The 25,069-nt window shown below is 37.4% G+C and overlaps 1 protein-coding gene across 6 annotated transcripts in view; it reads left to right on the forward strand.

The window, feature by feature from the left end:
* The window catches only part of LOC127622948 (nectin-1-like), a 331,151-nt gene that overhangs the window by 81,426 nt on the left and 224,656 nt on the right, over positions 1-25,069 (forward strand). For all 6 annotated transcript variants that reach the window (XM_052097141.1, XM_052097142.1, XM_052097143.1 and 3 more), the window contains exons 2-5: positions 6,587-6,961; positions 9,694-9,993; positions 11,356-11,473; positions 21,333-21,484. In XM_052097141.1, the coding sequence (XP_051953101.1) occupies positions 6,587-6,961; positions 9,694-9,993; positions 11,356-11,473; positions 21,333-21,484 (945 nt within the window). The remainder of the gene's footprint in view (positions 1-6,586; positions 6,962-9,693; positions 9,994-11,355; positions 11,474-21,332; positions 21,485-25,069) is intronic.

Raw genomic sequence — 25,069 nt, forward strand, 5'->3', positions numbered from 1 at the left:
AAATATCTCATCCATACAGACTTGAGTAAATGAAAAATGAAGTGTTTGTTGTGCATCTTTAGAAAAACATCACCATCTGGTTCCCTTCTTTATTAGTGGTGTTTGCAAAGGCAAGTATCACTATTGCTCATTTTTAGGGTTTAAGCAAACCCATAACTTTAAGCTTTGCAGCACAACTCATCCAGCACATGTGCTTTAGAAACATATATTATAACTCAACAGCAGATAATGCTTGTTGAGCAGAAGAAGTAGGCTGTTACTCTTCTAAGTCATCTTACTTACATTTTTTTGCCTAATGGATGATAAAATGACCAAAAATCCCAGAAACTTGCATTGAAGCAGCAACTCGTGAAAAATAAAGAGGCCAGAAAGTTATACAGACTTTGGGTGGGCTCTTATTATTTTAGCCAGTGAGAAATCCCTTAGAATCCACTAGGGCTGAAATGACTAGTAGACGTTATTGACAACGTCGACAATAGAAAATTGTCCAAAAAAAAAATGTAATTGTCAAATAGTAGTTTAATCTAATTTAATGTAACATGAGAGGACATTATCCTCTAATGATGACACGCAGCAGCTCGCACCTGACTGAGGAGAGGAAGAAAACAGCTCACAGTCCAGACACACTCTAAACTTTCCAAACAGCTTCAGGTGATGTAGATTGCAAAGTACAAGGGAATTATACAAAAATACCAAATAAATTAATTCAGAAGCACTCTCGTTGTGGAATAAGTGGAGTCGGAGCTCTTATTCATCTTATGCATCTTAAATGCAGTTCTATAGTTGTAAAGGCTTTATTAAAGTTTAAATAACACGGATAGCAGATCATGTAAATAACTACAAACTCCGAAACTGGCATTTCTCTGTGCAGTTAGCGCCTCTTCTATGAGTTGCGCGAATGTCCCGATCTGAGGGGGGAAGATTGAAACTGCACCCGGCTGATGCACACTCTGTCACGGGTATGCTCGTCCCTGGAGCGTGCTTGCTGCAGCTAGATTATAACTTGATGGCTTGCGACTTATTGAATCATAATATACGTGTCACTCTGCATTTCTTATCATGAAGAAAATTGTTAATAAGCGGCTTTATTAATAAGAGAGAGTTTTTTCTTGTGAGTTAAAGATGGATTGAAGTGAACAGAAAGGTGAGAGAGGAAGTCTTCGCCCCATTATACACTGCAACAATATATGTTTATGATTTACAACTTGTTTTCCAATAAAAATGTCTAAAACTAATTTAAAACAATGTACATTTACTTTAGGAACTATAATGCAGAAAAAAAAAATTGTTATCTGAGAATGTTGAATATAAAATTAAAAATGCAAATATTTCAAAATATCTAAAAATCCTTTAAAAAATATGAATTCAACTGAGAAACAGCATATACGATATTTATACTTGCTTAGAGAATAGATCTTGAATATAAGTATATTTTGTCTTTACTGCACTCACAGAATTATAACCAAGTGAAAAAAATACACTTATATACAAAATACACTTATATTTAAGATACATTCACTTAAAGCAAGTTTAAATAACTTATATGTTGCTTCTCAAGTAAATGTATTTTGTTTTTTTTAGGATTTTTAGACAATTTTAAATAGAAAACAAGACATAATTGATAAACATTGATATGTTTTTTTAAGCGAATTTCTTTACTGAATTAAACTTATAAAAAGTATTTTTCCATTTAATTCAGTGAATGTCTTTTAGAGATATTTTTAAAAGATGATTTTGTCCTCTTTATTGTTAGTAAGCACGTTTAATACAAGTCGGGACACAAGCAGAACAATCGGTTAAGAGCTAATGATTAATCGGTTAAGAGCTAATGATTTATCATTGCAATAATCGCCGAATAGTTGAATAATCGTTCTAATAATCATTAGATTAAACGATTATGAAAATAATTGTTAGTTGCAGCCTTAGAATCCACCCACAGCACCCTTGCAACTGCATAGCAACACGATAAATCCTCTCATAACACCTCAACAACTGCATAGCAACATGCTAAAACTACTCAGAACACCTCAGAAAATGTATAACACACTGACATCCACAACATCCAAGCAACCACATAGCACGCTAAAACAACTCAGACCCTTACAAAAAAATCGAATCTAGCCGTAAACTTGCCGCAAATTTGCAGACAATTTACCACTTGTTATATTCACATGCAATTGAGCTTTTGATTCGCCGCAAATGTTTTTTCCAGAAGTTAGCAGCTCTTCGCAGATAGCGGTGAACCTCCAGCAAACCTTTGGCAACAACGGACAATTTGCCACAAGTTTGTAGCAAAGCTCATTTGCATGTGAAAATTAGCAGTGGCAAATTTGCGGCAAGTTTGCAAGTTCACAATCTAGTCAGGTTTACGATGCTTTTGGGAAATGCAGCCCAGAACAATTTAGCAACAACATAGCAATATGCTAAAACCACTCAGAATACCTTAGAAAATGCATAGCAGCCTATTAACCACCCACAACACCATAGCAACACATTCAAACTAATCAGAACACATTAGCAACTGCTTAGCAACATGCTAAAACCGCTCTGAACAACTACGAAAATGAGCATAACGCCCTGGCAACCACCAACAAAATGGTTGCAACCACATAGCAACATGCTAAAACTATTCCAAACACTTTATCAACTGCATAGCAACACACAAATACCAGAACACCTTAGATAATGCATTATACCCTGGCAACCACCCAAAGCGCCCTATTGCTTAGTGGTGAGTCCACATGCAGGCACTGGCTGTTAACACACAGCTGAAGTAATGGAAACAACTTTTTGTTTGATTTATCTTTAATGTTCTTGCAAAATACAAACCTAAAAAAGCACACACACAAACAGAGGAAGAAACAAAAGATTGAGGAAGATACTAAGGAAATAAAAAGTGTAATCCTTTTCATTCAAGGTCTGTACCACACGTTCTCTGAAATCTCAAGGATTTTTGCTCGCGAGGTTTGAACAATGATGACCTTGAACTGTCTGTATTCCCAACCTTCATACATTTCTAAACACACACACACACACACACACACACACACACACACACACACACACACACACACACACACACACACACACACACACACACACACACACACATGTTGTGTTTCCATGTTTTATGGGGACTTTCCATAGACATAATGGTTTTTATACTGTATAAACTTCATATTCTATCCCCTAAACCTAACCCTACCCCTAAACCTAACCCTCACAGAAAACTTTCTGCATTTTTACATTTTCAAAAAACATAATTTAGTATGATTTATAAGCTGTTTTCCTCATGGGGACCGACAAAATGTCCCCACAAGGTCAAAATTTCGGTTTTACTATCCTTATGGGGACATTTGGTCCCCACAAAGTGATAAATACACGCTCACACACACACACACACACACACACACACACACACACACACACACACACACACACACACACACACACACACACACACACACAGAGACAGACAGATACTCCTGTGTGCATTCATTGTATAGATAACACTGCACACTCTGCCTGCATCTTTCTGAATGAGTGGCTAGTTTCAGCCCCGCTGGTCATGAGATCCGATTCGTTTTTGACAATCAGTTACTTCACAAATATATCTTGTCACTAGATTCTCTTTCAAATACTTACGGCAGTCTTCAATTTAGCATTTAAACACTTGTCTTTACTTGTTGAGCACTGACTGATGGTACCCACAGGCCTGTCCCCAAACCCGTTTTTCAACTTTTCTTAAAAAGGCTTGAGAATACCAGTGTTTGTGGGAAGCTGATTCTTTATCAGGTGTGACTGCTTTACTGGGCTGCCATATTATGATAAATCGATAATTTGTCAATTATTTCTCTTGATATTGTAATCTTACTAAATATGGAAATACTTATTCTAGGGTGAAACTAGTTTTGTCACACCACATGCTTGCTGTGCATGTTTACATTTCAAGCCAATTTTAGGAAGTTCCAAATAATTCCAGATAACTAACGATGAAGTTTCCTTTTTGAGTTTCAATTCATGTTTCTTCATTATTTATGTCCATGTGACACCATGAACAGAAGTTTGTGGTGGAGTTTTTGAGTTTCAGCTTTTAGTTTTTAAATTAAAACTCATCATTTTTGGATTCTGCAGTACATTTATGCACACAATGGACATGTCTGTGATGGTTACAATGCTCAGCTAATTTAAAACATGATGTAGAATTTTGACCCAATGGGTGTAGACCTGAAATTAATGCAGTAATTAAAACTTTTCTAACTAGTTTTGACAGATTTAATTGTGATCTCAATTATTATTAATTTTGCAGTCCTACTGTCTCTTTCTCAGCAGTTACACTGCTTTGAACTTTAAAGGAATATTCCGGGTTCAATACAAGTTAAGTTCAATCAACATTATTTGTGGCATAATGTTGATTAACACTAAATTAATTTGGAATCATCCCTCAATTTATTGAAGAAGAAAAGCTCAAATTGAGGTTTCAGTGAGAGTGTGAATGGGTCAATGAATGTGAATGGGGCCAATTTTTTTTGTTTTTGGGGGGGGTTAAACAGAAATATGAAGCTTATAATTTTATAAAAGCATTTACATTTATTCTTCTGTTAAAACTCATGCATTATTTGAGCTGTAAAGTTGTTTAAATTGTCATTTTTACAGTTATTTTAGGATTTTAGGGTTTTTTGACATTACATCGTTATGGTAACGATGCTGTAAAATTGGCTATAACTGTACACAGAGAATTTTAGAAAATGGTTTTATCGCACTACAATCATGTTAATACACATTTTGTTCACATCTTGTGCCTATACTTTTGAAAGAGTGAGTATTTTAATGTTTAAAAATTGGCCCCCATTCACTTCTATTGTAAGTGCCTCACTGCAACCCAGATTTTAGCTTTTTTTTAAAGGAGCGACAAATCAAAATACATTTTTGTGGTAATCAGAATTATGCCACGAATGCTGCCGATTGACCTTAACTTGCAAAGAATATTCCTTTAAGCCTGGATACACTTTTGGACATACTCCTAGTGTGACTGCATATGTTTCCTACAATTTTCTTTATATCCCCCTGCAGTATTCCTAACTTTTATGAGAGGCATGATTAAGCACAGAAGTTCAGAGTAACTTCCTCTTTGCTAAGGTCTCTCAGTAGGAGGTAATTACTTTTTTCTAGCCATAAATAAGAGAGAGAGGGAGGAAAGAGGGAGGTGAAGGTAGGTGGTTTAGTATGTGCTTGTGCAGGAAGTAAGGCCAGTAGGCCAGCACAGCGCACCTGATGGCGAGGGGAAATATATCTACTCAGGGTCTCTTATGACAAGTTTGTTAAAGACAACAGAAGTCATGGAGCCACCAGGGACACATCTGCATCAGACTCATTCACAGGCCAGGAAAGCTTCTGTTATGAATGGCCTCCTTAGGGCTAAACAGGAACTGAGTATTCATAAATTTGGCCCTTCTGAGGAAGACAAGGTATAAACGTGAGAAAAGTCGGTCATCTGGTCAGGTGTTAAAGAAGAAAAGACAAAGAAAATATATGAATGAAAAGGAAGGTATGAGGAAACATAAGGGGGGGGTAGTTAGACAAAAGTATGAGTAATGAGCGTGAACGAAACTGACTCGGAGACAGAGAGGAAAGAACGGAGAGAAGGAAGGGTTCAAGTGTTGACACATCAGTCTCAACTGGAGGGGGTATACGAAGGTCACCGAGGAGACAAAAGGCCAGAGGCCTGCCAAAACAAGACGCACAGGCATGTGGCCGCGTTTGACAGTGGGGCCACCTCGTATTCAGGGTTATCTAGAGAGAGACAAAGGCATCGTTGTTTAAACTGGGGACAAAGGAAGCATCCTCTTTGTGACCTTGAATACCTTCAAACACGTGAAACCCATTGCAAGAGATGTAGAAAAGTGGTTGTTTGCTACTAATTACCTGCCTGCTTTATTGTTGCTTAATTCAAGTGCCATTATTGTAGGCACACTCAAACTGGATCCTACATTGTTTCCATTAATAGGTGCTTGAGGCTGTTACCGAGATGTTTGCCAATGAAAAATAATTAGGATGGAGTGGTGTGGGAGGTTTGGCAGTCAGGTTTAGAGTCGAAGGGATCTACTGTCATTATGCATGCATGGAAAGTCTACATCCGCAGTTCTTGAAGGCCTAATGCTGCTAGTAAACACTGCTGCTATGCTTGTAATTAGTTCTGTTTGTTAAGGAAGGCAATGTTTGAAGTAGTCATTTGGAATCTGCATGCTAGCTGTTTTGTCATATACGACTGTAGCGAAAAAACAAGTGTCAAGTCAAGAGTTGATTTTGGAATTGCAAATATAAAGACGGGTTTTCTGAACGCTCCCCCATCTGCCATTGGTTAATCAAACAGATAGCCCTGCCTTAAACTCACATTATTGGTTGTTTTGATAGCGACAACGAGTCGCAGTGTTTTAAAGGAATTAACCTACTAATGGCTTTGTTACAGTTGTCATACAGGATTTGGTTATCAAAATTAAGTTAAGCTACGCAGTGTGAGTGGAATGCATTAATCGATCCTTGACACCCATACACACCTCTCTTCTTTCTTTTTGTTTCTCTGCAGCGGGCAATGGACAATCGGTGCAGACAGACCCCAGTAAGTCTGGATTTGTGGGAGATACGGTCGAGCTGCGCTGTCTCTTCATCAACAGTAAGCCACCGGTAAAGATCTCTCAGGTCACCTGGCAAAAGTTCATAAATGGCAGCAAACAAAACGTTGCCATTGCTAACCCAGCTCTTGGAGTATCAGTCCTTCCCCCTTTCAAAGACCGTGTGAGCTTTAAGCACCCCGCCGTGCGCCAGAGGACCCCCTCATCTCTCGAGGACACCACTATTGTCTTCAACAGCCTTTGGCTTTCTGATGAGGCAGCCTACATCTGCGAGTACACCACCTTCCCAGCAGGCAACAGGGAGAACATGGTCAATCTCACCGTCTATGGTAACACCTGCATTACACTGGCCTGGCAATTGAGACCATATAAATATAGCAATGAATCCATAGAGCTAATTCACAAACATACTAGTATAAGTGGGCATTATTCAAGAAACACTGCATAAATCATTTGTATTCTTGCATTAATATAGTATGTGCATTCAAATGACTATAAACAAACACATAAAATATCTATGTAAATAGATCACACAACGATTATTGCTTAATGTAAGAACACTTTTTTGAATGTTTTACAGAAACAGAAAATTTGCCTTGAACGTGACAATTAATGTAAAGGTGGTTTTAAGAACAGTTTACACATAAGTTCACAATAAATGCAACACTTTATGGAAGAATATTTCTATGAACGATTTACACCAACTTTATTTTGTAATGTTGCCGTTTACATAAGAATGTTGTATGAACAATTTACATATAAATTCAAATGAAATCTCATAGTTTTCATAAGAATGGAAATTCACTTTGAATGTGACAGTTAACACAAGAATGGTTTTACTAACACATTGAATTTGACAATTAACATGAGCATGGTTTTTGAATGATTTACAAAGACTTCTGAATGAATGTGGCAATTAGTATTAGAATGCTTTTACAGATGATTTACACTGAAAATCATATTGAATGTACTAGTTTGAAAGAATGTTGTAACTAATGATTTAAACAGACCCTTGCACTGAATGTGACAATGTATGTACATGGTTTTCCAAACACAAAGCCACAAAGTAATAATTTATTCAGACTAAATATACATGTTTATACTACATTGTGGGGAACAAATGTCCCCACAAGGATAGTAAAACCTGAGATAACCCACCTTGTGCGGGTCCAGCCAGCAGTCACCATGAGAAAAATGGCTTATTAAACATACTAAATTATGTTTTTCTGAAAATTTAAAAAAGCAAAAAAGTTTCTGTGAGTGTTAGGTTTAGGGGTAGGATTAGGGGATAGAAATTATCATTAGATCTGTATATGGTCCATAAAATGCATGGAAGTCTATGGAGATTCCCCACAATGTTATAAAAACAAGATTGTGTAAAGTGAGATATAAAACAACAGGCTCATTGCACATATATATTAGCATGGATGGGAAATGGATCATTGAGATGTTATCAATCGAAGGTGCCACCGAGATTAGCATCTGTTTTGGGTGTTGTTTCAGACATATGTTATTCGTGACACTAGAACCCCTGGAGTAAAATAATGTTTGTCCTTGACCGTTCCAGGTCTTGTTAGTTATATTTGCTTGGTCCAAACCTTCAGTACACTTGAAATGTATTGATCAGCGTTCACCACAACTGAAGGAGCAGCATGTTAGAGCTGCCAGTTCTAGAGTTCACCCAAAAAAAAAAAAAAAAAAAGATTATGAGCAACTTACTCATGCTGTATCAACAAAGTATTATTTCCAATGTGCCTTGAAACACAAAGTGAGAAGTTAAGGAGAATATCCAAGCTGATTTATTTTTCCAAGCTCTCTAAGCAAAAAAAAAAAGGATAATAAAAGTAGCATAAACATAGTCAAATAAATGTCAACTGAAGCTGTAGGATAGCCTTGCGAATGATATGGTGTTTAGGATAAGATATTAGATTTTGATAAAATATTAACTATATGTCCTAAAAAAGAATAAAAGCGTTTTACTTTTAAACACGCAACAGTAAGTGCGTTTAATGACCCCGCTCTTATAAAGCTGATTATGTTGAAAATTCTTTTAAAAGTAAATACGAAAAAAAAGTGTGTGTGTGTGTGTTGGAGTGCAAAATCAAAAGAGGACTATCTCGTTAGAGAGGTAGATTATGCTCCCACTGATTGCAGATCTAATTAGAAATGAAGTGTTGATATGTTTTCCATTAAGCAGCATAGGGAGCTGCTTGGCTCAAGTGTTGGGTTTTTCTATTGGTGTGACTTGTTAACTTCCAAGCCCATTTGATATATCACCTTCACATGCGTCCTTTAGGAGTGCTGGCATAGCAGTGAGAGTGAGTAAACCTGAATGAAGATAACCAACTCAGTGGTTTCAAAGGGCCTCTTCATGTCATATCAACCCTTGCCGCAAACCTCATTCCCACTATCAGAACTCTTTGACATGGTCTCACACAAACACACAACTTGCCTTTTTGATGCGGGTCTTGTTAATTGCTAATTGCAGCCCATAAAGGATGGAGATTGGATTGAATTTGGCCACTGAGAGAGACGAGTGGTTTCTACATCTGTTTGAGCTCTTGACTTATACTTTTGCTTTGAACACTGTGTAAGGAAAAACATAATTAGTGAGTTGCTTGATTTGTAGTGACTGGGAAAAAATGCCTGTTTTGAAAGGCAAGATTAGCATATCAGAGACATTGGGACCTCTGAAATGTCAAAAAACATGAAAAATGTCTCTCTTAATTCTGAAGGGCTCCTGGCACTTTCCATGGATATGGTAGACTTTGTTGTTCCATTACTTTATTTAAGCCTTAGAGACTCAAATCTCTTTTTTTGTAATATGAACTAATATACGGTAAACTATATGTTAGCCAAACAGATTTCTAATTTAAGATTAACATGGCATGATATATATATATATATATATATATATATATATATATATATATATATATATACATATATACACATTAGTATCCTGTATCCTGTTTGTACCCTATTTTTGGTCTCTTTTCACAAACAATGTATTAATAGCTAAAAACCTGTATTTTTTCTACTTTTTACTTCTCTCATCCAGCACGACCAGTAACTAAGATGACCTTGACCTCACCCACCATCATTGCACGGATGCCGAAGCGAGAGATACCAGTGGCCACCTGCATGTCGGCTAACGGCAAGCCTCCCAGTGTTATCAAATGGGATACCACCATAAACGGCAGGGCCACGTTTCAGGAAACACGCAATCCCAACGGCACTGTCACCGTGCGCAGCAACTACATCGTAATACCCAGCCGCGACACCCACCGGCAGAAGCTCACATGTATCGTCACCTATCGCGCAGAAACCTTTACAGACAGCGTCATACTCAACGTCCAGTGTAAGAGCAACATCTTTTTTCAGATCACACAAGAAACTGCATAGGCACTGATAGGCCAAGCTTTTGTTGGTTAACTGAAATGATTTTATTCTGTATATACTATGGAAACAAAACTTGACATTGTAAATATGATATAAAATGACGATGAAATCTTCTCCCGGTTTTTATGGTCAGTAATCATATAAGCAGATTTGTGACATTTGACCACCAGCAGTTAACACACTGCTTCCGTTGAAGCACACAAGAAGCTATTTTGAACATTCAAATCATGCTGGGATAGTATGGATCATCAGGTTTTGCAATAAAGCAAATGTCTGAAATGTATAACGATTTTAAGAAACTTCACTTCAAATGTAGTGCAATATAATTAGTAGTGCTTTTGGACCCCACTATTTATATGTACAGTATTTTACAATCTGCCAATTCCTATAATCTCAGATTGACCAAATATCAGCCTATTAATCAGCGTGGCCTACATATAGACTCCTTGTTACTTTGGACTCATGCTAAATTTTGCAAACTTGTGATATATTAATATTAGTACCCATTGGAAAAACGATGTTGACAAAAAAAATGCATTAAAGTGTATTTGTGCTTGGCAGTAAGACATTAGTATTTGTGATGCGGTTACGCAAATACTGTGGAGGAAATCTGGAAGAAATCTGTCACTGGACTGTCTCAGCTGCTGTTGTTATCAACTATTGTTTAAAGCAGTATTTCAGCTCCCATGCAGCTCGCTGATAGAGGAAATCCGACCATTCACCCACACCGTGCCACAGAATATATTGTTCTGTTGGAGCATGTGTTTGTGAGGAAGGCCATATTTAGGATTACGGTCAGTTCAAAGAGAATCACTCGTCTTGATTCTTGATTTACTTTGAGTGTTTAGTTAATCAAGTTACCCTTTGGTATAACATTTCGAAATTGAATTTGCACAGCCTCATACATGCTCATGAAAGCAATAAAGCATTAATCCGAAGAGACATAGAAATTACAGACTGATACCATTAACTCTCCAGTGCATTTTAATTTTGTCATTAATACAGAAATTGTACTGTAATGAATTGAAATTGAGGTTCTTATACAATTAGTCCAATTTCTGGAATAGATGTCCTGGAGCAGCTTGCGGTTAAGTGGGTAGCAGCTAAAGGGCACATTGGTAGTTGTAGTTTCAGGAACTCTTCACTCATTGGCTTTTCTCTCAATAGCTTAAAAAATAAACTCTTGACCTTTCAGCTATGAGCCCAGGCCATTAATCAGCGTTATGACAGGTGCTCATCCTAATGTCATGTGACACAGAGAAGAAATCTGAGCCACTGCCTGAAGAGATTTATTTATTTATTTTTTTTTTGTTTTATGCAGATGAACCAGAGGTGAAGATCGAGGGTTTTGACGGGAACTGGTACTTGAATCGGCAAAACGTGCAGCTCACATGCAATGCAGACGCCAACCCAGCCGTCACTGTGTACCAGTGGAAGTTGTGAGTTATACTCTTGATGAACCAGTCTGCATTACATTCATTTTGTTGTCTGAGTTTATTGACATAGTTGGGTTACCCATTTGTAAGTTTAGAAAAAAATAAAAAAAATAATAATAATTAAGTATAATTTCCTAACTGTTGATCAAGTATTTACGATTTAATGCTCATTGTTTTAAAATAGTTCTTCAGTAATTGTTGCCCGTCATACCTACTAATACAAATTATACTCATTCATTTATCAGAACTTTGGACAGGCTTTGGACACCTACTCATTCTTCATTGTTACTACAGTATATAGAATAGATATAAAACCATTAAGATTTTGCACAATGGCAATTATACTCAAATTTTATTTGTGTGTGTGTGTGTATATATGTGTGTGTGTGTGTGTGTGTGTGAGTGTGTTTGTATTATGTATATACATATTGTATATTTCATTATACAATTATTTTTTACTATTATTATTTATTTTGCTATATATTTATATATATATATATATATATTGTATTATATCATAGGATATGAGGCTCACTACACAATACCATATGTATCATACGATACATAAACAAACACATTATGGTGTCATTAAAACCAAGCAGTGCAACACTGAGAGCTGCAAACAATCTCCTCTGCAGAGGGGCGGCACTGATTGCTCACAGGAAAAACAAAGCTACAGATCTAGAGTACATAGGTGAGAAGTTCAATGGCAAACGGCAAGTAGATTAGCGTTACAGCTTGTCGAGTTTGTCAAACAACGGTGTCATGTCCCAGCGCTACAGTACATAAAAGATGTCATTTTATTTACGCCGACATCACCACACAAATCGGTGTATTTGCGATACAGAAACAGCAGTAGCAATGCTGCATTTATAACCGTTCTCTCACAGACGACACAGAGCATGACACTGAGAAGGACACTCGTAAGTAACAAAAACAAGCTTTTTCAAAAATCTGACACCATAAGAAACCCATGATTACATAAGACTTGTTATTCTCTGGTTTTGAAGTCGATATGTGAACAGGTATGAGTACAAGACTTGCACACATGTTATAAGCCAGTAATAACGGCGGTAAAGTTTACATGCAAAGTGAAACAGGGAAAGAAGCCAAAAAAAATGACTAGACTGTAGACACATTTATTTTTTCTGAAAAACCTTCAAGAAAAACTTGAAAATTATTCATATGAGGTTTTCTCATTACAATCAAACAAAATAAATGCAGTGCTGTTAAGTTACTTTATTATTGAGCTCTGCTTTTCTTTGTCAATGTCAGAAACTTTTGTGTCATTTATGATTTAAAGACATGTATGATGAATCCTTGAATAAGTTTGATAGAAACATTTGTGGGTTCAGTTTTAATTTTTTGTATTTATTATTGTTTTTAATCATATTGTATCACATCGTGAGATTTGTGTATCGTTACATGCATAATATATATATATATATAAGAAACGTAAATTCAGTCCAGTAGTGTTTGCACTGGTAGTGTAAATCGGCATCATCAAACAAAATAAATGACTGATTGGATGAAGAGTTCACCTCTGAAATGTTCAGTTTGGTGTCATACTACATGACACCATTGATGTGTTATGAGTGATAAGGGAATCATTTCCGTCCATACGCTTCTCCTTCATTTAGACGTTAGCACACAATCAAGATAAGTGAAGCTGTATACAATAGCTCTATTCAGAACACAAACAGGCATTGATAGCCTTTCAAACAAGATCAAACATGAGAAAATAATCTATCCCGTGTTTGCTTTTGAATGTGTACCTAACCGATATGCTGGTATAGAAGAAAAGTAAAAAAAAAAGAGATAGAGAGATTGAGATGTATTTGTCATTATGAGTCTAGTGATGATAACTGTTGTTGTGTTACTGGCACTACGGGTTTGGATGCAAACTATCCTGGCATAACATGACGTCATTGCTTTTCCTACGAAATGAACAAGTTGAATGCACAGCCTCAGGTTTGTCTTTACAAACCTTTCTGTGGTCACTTTTGGGGAAATAGTTGTTATATGTTAAGTGCTAAACCGACAACTTGAAAGGCGCTGTAATACGTTGCTACTACCGGACATATATCACTGAATTGGTGTCTTGAGAAATAAAAGCTGTTTCTGTGGAAGCTATAGGCTCCGTAAACAGCAAAAACATGTCAAGAGCCCCTTTTTAGCCAATAAGAAAATGTAGCCAGTCAAAAATACTCTCTACCTGTGAATAACGTTGTACATTATGGATCACTGATATAGGATTGGCAGACATTTCTTTGGTTTTGGAAAGAGAGCTTCTGGTTGACAGTTAACAAAATGGCTGAAATTGCTCACAGCAAGCACCTTAAAGACCAAGCAAAAACTTCGGACAACTGGCTGCATCTGCAATGGCCTGAATGGATGCACAAGTGGTAAACCTAAGCCAACATTTGCTAACAGTCCTTAACCAGCTTTTCAACAAATCAGTTAGATTGCCTAATTAAAATTAATAAGACAAGCTGATAAGGTTTATTGTGCCCCCATACAACTCTCCACTCTTGAGGATGACCCATATAACCTTCTGCTTTGACTGAACTCCCTTGTGCAGTAGTAGAATATTGTGCCACACCATTGCCATACGCACCGCACTTAGATGGCAATTAGAAAAGACAGAAATGTCCCATCATTTGTCACTCAGCTAATTCCCATCTTGTATGTATGTATGTTAATCTATATGTAAATACCTAACACCCACCAACAATGTTGGCCACAATGGACTAGCTTGTTGTTGGTTACAGTTAAAAATTGTGAAATTATTCAGCCATAGCAGAGAGATAAATGTGGCAATTTGTCCTGTAATTATAAAGGGAATGCTCTGAAAGGAAAACATGTCACCGGACTTCAGCTGTGGTGGATTAATAGCTGGCAATGCCCTATGTGCACGGACTCTTTGGACCGGGGTGGGTTTTAATGAGAGAGGACGAGAGAGAGAGTGAGAGAGAGAAGGAGAGAGGCAAGCATTGAACATTCAGGGCTATTCAGGGTATTAAAGGACACATTTACAGCAGCCAACTCTTTTGGACGGTGCTATGGTCTTCTTGAGGCATTTTTATTAATAATTGGTATGCTGATACAGCAAGTGAGATAAAAGAAGTAAAGGAAGGTTGGAAATAAAGTGAAAAGGCCTGAGAGATACAAAGAAGTGAGAACAGGGACTAACTAGATGTTTACATTTTCGGAAGTAAATGTGAGTGGTGCCTGCCCATACAAAACTCACTGCCACGATGCTGGAGTGTTGTGAGTAATCGCCAGGGTGTTTGAGTTGTTGCTTAGGTGTCCAGAGTGTTTTTTAAGAGCATTGATGTTTTGTTGCTAGGGTGTTCTTATGCAGTTGCAAGGGCAGGGCTCGACGCTAAGGATTTTTTTACTGGCCCGATCCAGATTTTATTTGCCCTGCCAAAATTTCCAGTGGCCCCAACCAGGGTTATTATCCTAAACTAAATCAAAAATAAAATGTACATTTTTATTTTTTTGTGAACTGAAATAAAAAGAAAATGTAACATAATTGGAATTGGATTCGAACTCGCGGCTCCTTGGGTGGTAGTCAGCGTCAATACTTGTTGAGCTACCCAGGCCCCAATGCGATTAGGTTTTTAAACCTTTAAACCCGCGATCAATTTAACGTAAAGTTGCCATAGGTGGCGATAGCAGTATCAGATGGCCTATTGCCCTCATTACATTAGCAAAGACAGAGCGGGAGGGAATCACTACTGTACACCATGGAGAGAAGCAATGCAGGTAAAAAAAGTACAGTGACCAAAATTCGGTCCCGGATTTACGAGGTGTGTCCCGTCATTTCTCTAAAAAAGTATGATAATGTCCTGTTTTCAGCTGTTAGACTCACTGATTTTGTTTTCTCTTTTAAATTAAATTTCCTCAAAGTCCTTCTTGGTATCATGTCTGGTATCTATTGCAGGGAAGGGAAGATATTTTATTGCATTGCACAATGATTTGATGATTCTTTCATTCTGTAAATTTGCAGCATTCCGCTCAGAATCTGATTACCATGACAACGACACATGCACTTGGCGCTCTCTGCTGCTCTCTGTCATCCAACGCAAATTAGAAATGCCCAAATAAAATCACTTGTTCAACAAGCTGAAATAAGCCAATCTATTTCTTTGCACATCACGGGACAGTTGAATTGAAATGTTCCAATACCCATGGCCACAGTGTTAAATAAGACAGCAGTTCATATTCATACTGCTGTATTTTTTTTTTTTTTAGTACAAGCACATAAATGTGAAAATGTGGAATTGTATTTAAGTTCCAGTGTTGCAAATTATGTGTAAAAATGTGTAGCTGACAAGAAATTTCAAGCACTGACAAGTCATATCATTTTTACACATGTGATATGACATCATATGGATGGAATAGGCCATATGGAAGTTGTACATTTTACAAATATGTGATTAAAATGTTATAAAACAATATATAATAAAATAACATTTCAAATACTAATATTGAATTTAGCTACATATTGTAATACTATATATATATATATATATATATATATATATATATATATATATATATTTGACAGTTTTTAAGACATTAATTATTCTCCCCACGATGTTATCACATTTGTAATTTACAAGATATGATTTATGATATAAATTCATCATCATGTGAGCCATCTTGCCATGTACACATGTGTTTTTTCAGTAAAGTCGAGTGATTTTTATTTGTGTAGTGCTTTTCACAATACACATCGTTTCAAAGCAGCTTTACAGGAAATCATGCTTTAACAGAAAATGTACCTGTAATGTCTGTAATGCCTTAAGAGTCCCCATTTTGTAATTTATAAAAATATGATTGTAAATTGTGTCCTAAAATAAATCATTAAATAAATAAGTAAATAATAATTCTATTTAGGACCCAGTGAGGAAGCCGAAGCCGATCTGTGGCAAGAAACACAAAACTCTTAAAATTGTTGGTTAATGTAGAGAAGAAAAAAAGACTTCAGTGGAGCTAATGATGGGCTCTCAGATACCTGTTAAATCATGCTGTCAACTTCTGGGCCCTGTGTAGTGTTTTCACAAGCAGGATCAAAGATCTATTCACCAAGTTAATGATTTGATTATTGGCTGAATGAAATAAACATAAGAATGTCTGAGATACAAGAATTGCTGCTAAATTGGTTGTGACGTGTAATACAGTAGGGTAGATATTAGGCCTAATCTGTGAATTAAGAGTGTGGAAATAAACATGAAATTAGACAACCCAAACAAGACCAGCACTGACTGATACACGGAGCACATAATGAATACATGTTCAGTTTAGAAAAGAAACATGTAACTGGTGTGTTTTTGGGAAGATATGAAGAAGACATTTAGAATGAATGTTTACGCTTTGAAACATCAGGCGAGAGCGGGGCACAATCTAACGCAGAGCTAGTTGTAACACACGTGGTTTAAACGTTTCCACACGCTGGTAAGTTGCAACTTCATTCGTTAGCTGGCATCTTACATAATCGTTTAATTCTCAGCTAGCCAGCAGAAGTGACGAGTCAGGTTTAAATATCCATATCCGCTGATGGGGCATGTTGTAACAATGTGCTCCAATTAGAACAAACAATATGCAATTCCATGCAGTCAGATATGAAATTTACATAAATCCCCTTAGTGTGTGTGTATGTGTGTGTGTGTGTGTGTGTGTGTGTGTGTGTGTGTGTGTGTGTGTGTGTGTGTGTGTGTGTGTGATCAATCCATGCATTATTTTGACCAATGCTGTGGCTTTGTTGTATAATAATTGTCAAGTGTCAAAATGATTGCTGTAGTACCATATGTATGACAAAGTTAATAATGGCTTATATTGCCATGATATTTTAGTTTATGTTCTATTTATTTTATTTAGATCAGATACAGTTGTTAGACAGGGATTTTAAGCTGTCATTATGCTCATGTTACAATGTGCCCCTCAGCTGTTACAACGTGCCCCACCTATGGGGCAAACTGTCCATTGTTGCCAAACGTTTGCCGGAGGTTCACCACTAGTGCAGACTTCTGGCGCTCATTTGCATGTGAAAAGAACGAGTGGCAAGTTTGCGGCTAGTTTAGATTTTTTGTAAGGGAGTTTGTTTCATTCAGCACTTTATCTCTAAAGGCAGAGTGCTAGTATTATTTACTGAGGGAATAATACTAGCACTCTGTCCATATACGAGAGTGCATGAATGTTAAACAGCGTCTAGCTGCACGGAGAGAAATGATGAGAGAGATGCACGGGAGAGATGGATTTACAGTCCAACAGAAAGAAACTGTTGATTCCTTGTGATCCAATGTGGATTACAAATTTTTACCAACATGTTAAAACAACAAAATTGTGGGAATTTTGTGCACTACAAACACGAAATATGTGAGTAATGGGGAGTATTAAAATGTTTCATAAGATGTGCAATGTCGACTCTAGTGCCGCAGAGTAGTAGTGCATACAGTACTTTAGGAAGTAACTTTAAAATGCATCTCCTTTAAAAGGCAGGAGTTCCTACAAAACACGAGAGAACAAACAGTGGGAGAAGGTAGATGCTAGATGATAGAGTGGAATGGTTTGATTAAAGCGGGATAGACTTAGAGAGACAGAGGAGAAGACAGTGATGGGGAGAGACTCAGGCGCCGGTGTGACAGATAAGAGGGGACGGCCACAGCAGCATTGGAGAGCAGACACCAAATGTGTTCTGAAGGGTCCCCTGGGCACTACTCTGGAGATCATAACCACTCTGTTGCAGAACAGTTCAATCCAGAACAACTTTGAATATGCACACACATACACACTAGCTGGAGTTCCATCACAAATGTGCAGAAGTCTGTTTCATTGTATAAATACTGAATATTTCACAGTATGCATAAATATCACATAGATGCCCTCCTAACGTGCACAGAGAAAAAGATGGAAAGAAACATTTGGGTGGAGAATGAGAGAGAAGGCATGTCCATGTTACGCAGTCTGCTTAAAGCTGTATTGTGTAATTTAAGTACCACTAGCTTCAACAAACGGCATTATAGAAATAGTGACTGTTTTTAAACTGTTTCCCATTAGTCAGATGAACACATTGTCCCGCCTCCAAACTTGTCCAATTGGTTGCACCAATGTTACTGTATCAGGTTGGATGGGATGCTCAAACAGACTAATGTTTTGAAAGTGGCCTTACTGTTACGCTTTTCGAAGGAATCAACATACGAATAGACTACTTTTGCAACTTTTCAGATAAACCCACCACAAAATGGCTCATACAAATGAAGTGAACTGCGATGGCTCGCTTACGTGTCAGTGAGATGGTCTCTTCCTGTCCAAGTGTGTAGTTCTTGGCCAGAAGAAGCTGCCAAAAGTAAAAGATCTGGCTACTCAAGAATACACGAAATAGAACTCATATTTCAGTTACATGTATTAAACATTGATATGTGATATAGCTAAACAAACACTCATTCAAATGAACACACACACTTTCAGTTTCAAATTTGCATTCATTTCCCAGCTATCAAACTACTCCCGAGATAATCTTACCATAAATATACAGGTGAACCATTAACACTCTCACTCAGAGAGTATCTCCAGCCAACTCATTGTGATATTTTTCCTTATCTATTTCTCATCCAGTCTTCCGTCTGATCGATTTTATCTGCTTTGCAGCATTCAGCATTTAGAGATACACATTATCCCTTTCCATGCTTTTGGGTTGGATTCTGTCTGATGGGACCTGTCCAAAACCAGTAGATTAATATTGCAGTTTGGCAAGGAAAGAGAGATGTTAGCTATATTTAACAAATGTGTTTACTATCACTGTTAGAAACAATACAACTCAAATCAGGAGATATTTATAGTTGTGCATTTGATCAAGCGCGTTAACGTGGACGATCTTACACCGATTATGCGTAAACCGAGAACATGTAAGGTTATGTAAATGCCTTCAGCGGTTTCCTTCATCGGAGTAAAGTTATAAATCACTGTAACGCATGGCCTGAGTTGCTTTTATAAAATGGTGGCAACAGCAATATGAAAAAGTAATGTTTTTCATTAGTCTAACCTAATGCACATTCATGGCATGTTCAACTTATTGTTAATAGAATATTGTAAACTGAGATGTTCACATCCTCGGAATAAGAAATAATTGGTTTCCAATGCAGTGCTCATAATGCCAAAATTGGTACAGTTGTGCATTTGGGTGCATCATATCGATTTTAGAGCCAGAACTATCTGCCCGATAATTGATATTTTAGTAGTCAGTGCTTAAGCGTGATCTGTTCTATTCTAAAACTCGAGATCCCTACTTGTCTTTCTGAGACTTGACCTAATTTCTACCATGCTTTCTATATTCACCCACTTGTCGGCTTTAATAAATTATGCATTTCATTGTTTGGAATGCTTTAGTACTGGCGGATCAACCGTTTTGTATTGCCTATGCTAAGAACACAAACATTAAACGGTTCCAGGTTAAAGGTTTCTTAGAAATGACACTGTTGGTCACCCTGACCATGAAAGACGAGGCAGGGCAGGTCTCATTCAGGTGAAAGGAAGGGACTACTTAAAAAGTAACAAGATCAACTGCTGGTGCCTGGGGAGGCATTATTATACTGATCTCTGATAAGAGGCAAAGAGAACATCTGCCAGTGGAACGTCAACGATTGTGACCTCAGTCTAGCTTCAGAGGAAGAACATGGCAGTTCTAGACCTGCTGGGCAGCTGAACCATGATGAGTCCAAATTTAGATGACACTCATGCAGGATGGTGTCATTAAATACCCCATGAAATGACTTAACAAGTGCAGTTTTCTGGCCTGTGTTGACATATTTCCTGTTGAAACAAGACAATTGGGTGGAACATATAAAAGGGATTGTCTCCCCTTTTTTAAAATAGCCAATAGGCTATAGTTACGTCACATACATTAACCGTGATTTGCTATTTGCTTGTCCCATTCTAGATTAGGTGAGCCCCCCATTATGAAACTCTAGATGGTTCAAGCTGATAAGTTCTTTGAACATGTTATCTGTTAGCAAATTGATTTGCACATGTTATGCTGCAGTCTGATAGGTCCTTTGTCGTAATGTGTTAGCCAATGAGCTAGCCAGTCTAACTGCAGCATACAACAAGAGTTTTCTCTCTGAAACCCTCCTCCATCCCACCACCACTTGTCTAGATCTGCTTCACTGTGATTATATTTATGTCTGATTGTGAAGCAGCAGTATGTCTTACATGCTTGAAACAGCATGCCTGTGTATGTTTAACAGTAAGAAGTCTTCATACTTGCTCTGCAACAGCAGCATAAGCAAAACTAGTCTGCCAAGCCCAAACATACTAAATAATCCATTGTTTTACTTAAAATCTGATTCCAAAATTTGTCATGGCAGAACTCCAATTCTGATTTAATGGGGTCTTTAATGTCTGATGAAGAGCAGCATGTAAGTGGGATACCACATTTCTCACTTGTTCTGCTTGTCCTGGTCTATTGGTCCCCAACGTCAGCTAGCACATACCAAAACTGAAAGTGTAGCAGCAAAATAACACCTTTTTTTCTCCACATGATATCTCTTCTTTGTGCCTTTGTTTGTTTTTATCATCTCAGAGGACTGCTTCAGTCCTAAGGTAATATTAAAGCCTGTAAGGGCCCGTATAGTCATTGTGTACTACCGCTCTATGTCTGATGTGTTTTCCTTGAAGGATGCCTGGCTCTGTTTTTTTTAACACTGCTGAGTGAATCTGTCCTCATAATTACTGTTGTTCTGCAGATAGTGTCAAAGCCCCACAGCCCAAACCTCCCTAACGTTGTTTGATTTAACCTCTCAACTTTGTTTCTATACAGTTGGACTAAAACATGTCATCTGTCTGTTTTTCTTAGACTCAATGGATCTCTTCCCAACAATATTGAAATCAAGAACAACACCCTGTTCTTCAAAGGCCCAGTGACCTATGAGCTTGGAGGAACGTACGTCTGCGACGCAACCAATAGCATTGGCACACGATCTGGATTGGTAGAGGTCAACATTACGGGTAAGTGGTGTGGCGGATGCTTACCTGAGCTACCTTGTGTGTGTGTTAATGCTGGGAGAGCTTTAACTGGGACTCAGGCGATTGTAGTTCCAGAAATGTGAGTATTGTAGGGGTAGAATATTTCAAGAAAGGATCCAAATACTTTCTGAGGCCACTGTAGACTGGATATACATGAACTTACACATGCACACTCTGCGTCCCGCATGTTCAAACGTGCAGATGGGTCAGTCCAAGAGAATAGTTTGCGCTGTTCTGCAAGTGTGGAGGTTTGCCTCCCTCCCACCTACGGTTGGAACCTGACGGCAGAGAGGAGGAAAATGCTGTCTGTTTCCTTCTCTTATCATTTTGCAACGTCACATCATATAACCCGGCAGTGCTGCCAGCACCACAACATTCACTTACAGATGCAGAGTTACAGAATAAATTGCCTTATCATTTTCTCCTCCAAAAAACATCACAGTTTTGTTGGCTCTTTAGTATTGATTACAGGCACTTTGCTACAAACTCACATTTCTCTGAGCTACTTTTGCCTCCCACTTCTTCTTCGTCGTCGTCTCCTCCTTTTTTAAGGTGAAAACAAGAGTTGCTAATGAAAACAGAACAAAACTGGAGACAGTCTTTTGCCTTCCCACTAATTGTCTGGTAAAACAGCTGTAGTTCGCTCAGCAATTCTTACAATACATTAAGAAACAAAGATGGTAATCAAAGGTCATAATTCTGCATTAGATTGCTGAGCAGAACCTCTTTATTGGTGCCTGCAATTTTTGAAAAGTGCGGAGGCTGACGCAGTTTGTTCTGATAATGATTTGTTCGCCTTTATCTCTCTTTGCTTGGGTGAAAAGTTTCTAACATGCATTCATTGCAAAAACCATTTTCTTTTTTAGTAGTTTTCTTTTGTTTTCAAGTAAAATATTTAAATATCCTGAATACAAGTTACATTTACTTTTCTTTATATTTTTTACTTTTCTCACCCCATTTCTTTCCATTTTCTTATTTTAAGCATAGACCTTACAACATGTTGTTAGATTTATGCTTAAAAACAAAAAATTGCCAGTGGGCTGGAAACAGTCAAGAAAGATTATCTGAATACAACTCTTGATATCTTATGCAATATTGACTCTCAAATTACTTTCTGGAAAACAAGACAAACATGCTGATTAAGACAATGATTGTTTGCAGTGTTGCTCTGCATGCTTAAGTCGCCTCCATTGTTTGGCGTGTGAAAACAACGGCTTGGCTTTTCTCTGACATAATTTGTATTTGTGTGCGTGGGCGTGTTTGTGTGTAAGCTAGTAAACCTTTGTCATCTCGCTGTGTCTCAGCTGGTGTTTCTATAGTCGATGCAGTCCTCCCGTTCCATCGCAGGTTTTGATGACATGCTCCGTGGGCACGGGCAAAGCGTTAATGGAAGTCTGAATGTCTGATATTGAATGAGGAGTGGATGAAGGAAATATTCTGCAGGAAGGAAATTTCTGGTGCTGATTTGTATTGAGCACCTCTGCTTTGGGAGAAATGGTGTTGATAATTTTTTGAAATTGCAGTACAGGAAATGGCGCAAAGGTTCATGATGTGCTTCCCAGAGGAACATTTTATTGTTCAGATAAATAATAAAGAGTTTGGACACTTAATTGATTTCTCAGTAATGTCTCATAAAAGTATAAATGCAGACCCAAATATTACAAATAATGGAATAAAAATGTCCAATTGTTGACAGAGTACAAAGTGTTACAAACTAATGTGGATAGAATAACTCTGATCATTTGTTCTTGGTAGAATGTGATGATGAATGTCTGGGTTTATATTGAAATGTGACTCTCATGTCATTCCAAACTCGTATGAACATACAATGGACAACAAGATGGTTATTGAAAAAATCTTACATTTCATCAATTTGTTATGCCTTTAGAAGACTTGGAATATGACGGATGACTCTCATGGACTATTTGATGGTACTTTTGGGTATTTTTTATGCTTTAAAGTGAGTCTCCATCCACTGCCATATATTGAAAAGACAGACCAAGATTAAAACAATAAGAAATCACAGAAGAAAGAAAACAATATGGGTTTGTAACAGTGACAGAAATTCACTTTTCTTTTAAGGAACAATATTTGCCACTTGAGCTAAATTTCAGGAGAATTGTATTTTTATTTATTTATGTATTTTTTACCACTAAAATTTTATTTGACCTTTTGAATTTAATCAGTTCAATCAGTATTTTTAGTAACTTCAAATATATCATCATCACCATTTGGTATCACCATCAAATCTGATATCGCTGAATTCACTGAATGTTAGGAAAAACGTAGAAAATATAGAAATATAAATACGGTTAGGAGGCATTAATTACAGGGTCAATTTTTTCCCCACATTTTGAAATTTGGGGGCAATGTTCAACACTTCTTGAGGCATTTTTGTCCCAAGCCCCCCTGCATATCTGACTCTAGTTTTGTAAAACATAAGCGTAGGTAAACGATGTGATCTATATGTCATCCTTTAAGCAAAAGTCTCTGTTTGCTGTCCATTCAATGGCATTGCTGTCTAGGAGAAACAGCTGAAGTATTTAAGAGGGATCATTTGGGATTTGTCTTTCCTATGGATTCACCTCACAGGGTATTTTATAGAAGATTTTTCTCTAAAACTACATTCTCATAAAGTTACACATCTCCTCTGTATGCTTGCCAGAGGTCACCAACAGAACATGCACTGAAAGCCTTATTTGTTCTTTCCATCCACCGTTTGGCAATGCACGGGGATTGTTTCCGCATTGCATGTGCCCATTTGATGATAGATCCCTCCTCTACGCCGATGTCTGTCCTTTTATAGTTAATTCTGTCTGGAGGTCGTTGAACCCTCTTAATTTGTGAGAGAACTCATGGATATTGGAGGATCAAAATGCTACCAAATGAGAAAGATTGTAGACAGAATGTCCATGCCTACAACTGTTGGTTTGATGTATTTCATGTCTAAATCCCTTTCTGATGTGTGTCATTTGTTCAGTGTTTTATACTTTCTCCTATCCTAGTTAAATGTGCAGAGCCAACTGTAAGTAAGCCTCTTACGTATGTTGACTTCCTGAAGAGTATAAACACTGTGGCTCTGAAGTTTTCACAACATCGCTCTTTTTGTTGGGGTTCAAACATCAGTGTAAGTTTAGGGCGGGACTACGTGTTTGGTTGAAGAATGTCATGGGAAACAGTCATTACCTTTGCAATTCCGTTTGGTGCAGCAAGTGGTGCAGAAATTACACACTGCAGCTTTAAATCTTCTTTTGTGTTGAATCTTTAGTTATTCTAGTTCATCATTGTTGTATGGATAGTCACAAAATCCATGGCAGCAGCTGTTCTCCCTTTACAATTCCATATTATTGTAATTTGCATTCCTTTGAGTATTATATTAATTGCCTTGACTGAGATATTCTTCCCCCGCATAATTTTTTGTGGACACTGTACTTAAACCAGAATCGTTGTTTTAAAGTCAAAATCAAATCAAAATGTAGGCCTACCATTATTACATTTTTAAATGAACATTCCTGTTCTTATTGTGCATGATTAATTGGTTTGTCCAAAGGAAAAGAAAAATGTCTT

This window comes from Xyrauchen texanus, chromosome 29, assembly GCF_025860055.1.
Source record: "Xyrauchen texanus isolate HMW12.3.18 chromosome 29, RBS_HiC_50CHRs, whole genome shotgun sequence".
NCBI lineage: Eukaryota > Metazoa > Chordata > Actinopteri > Cypriniformes > Catostomidae > Xyrauchen > Xyrauchen texanus.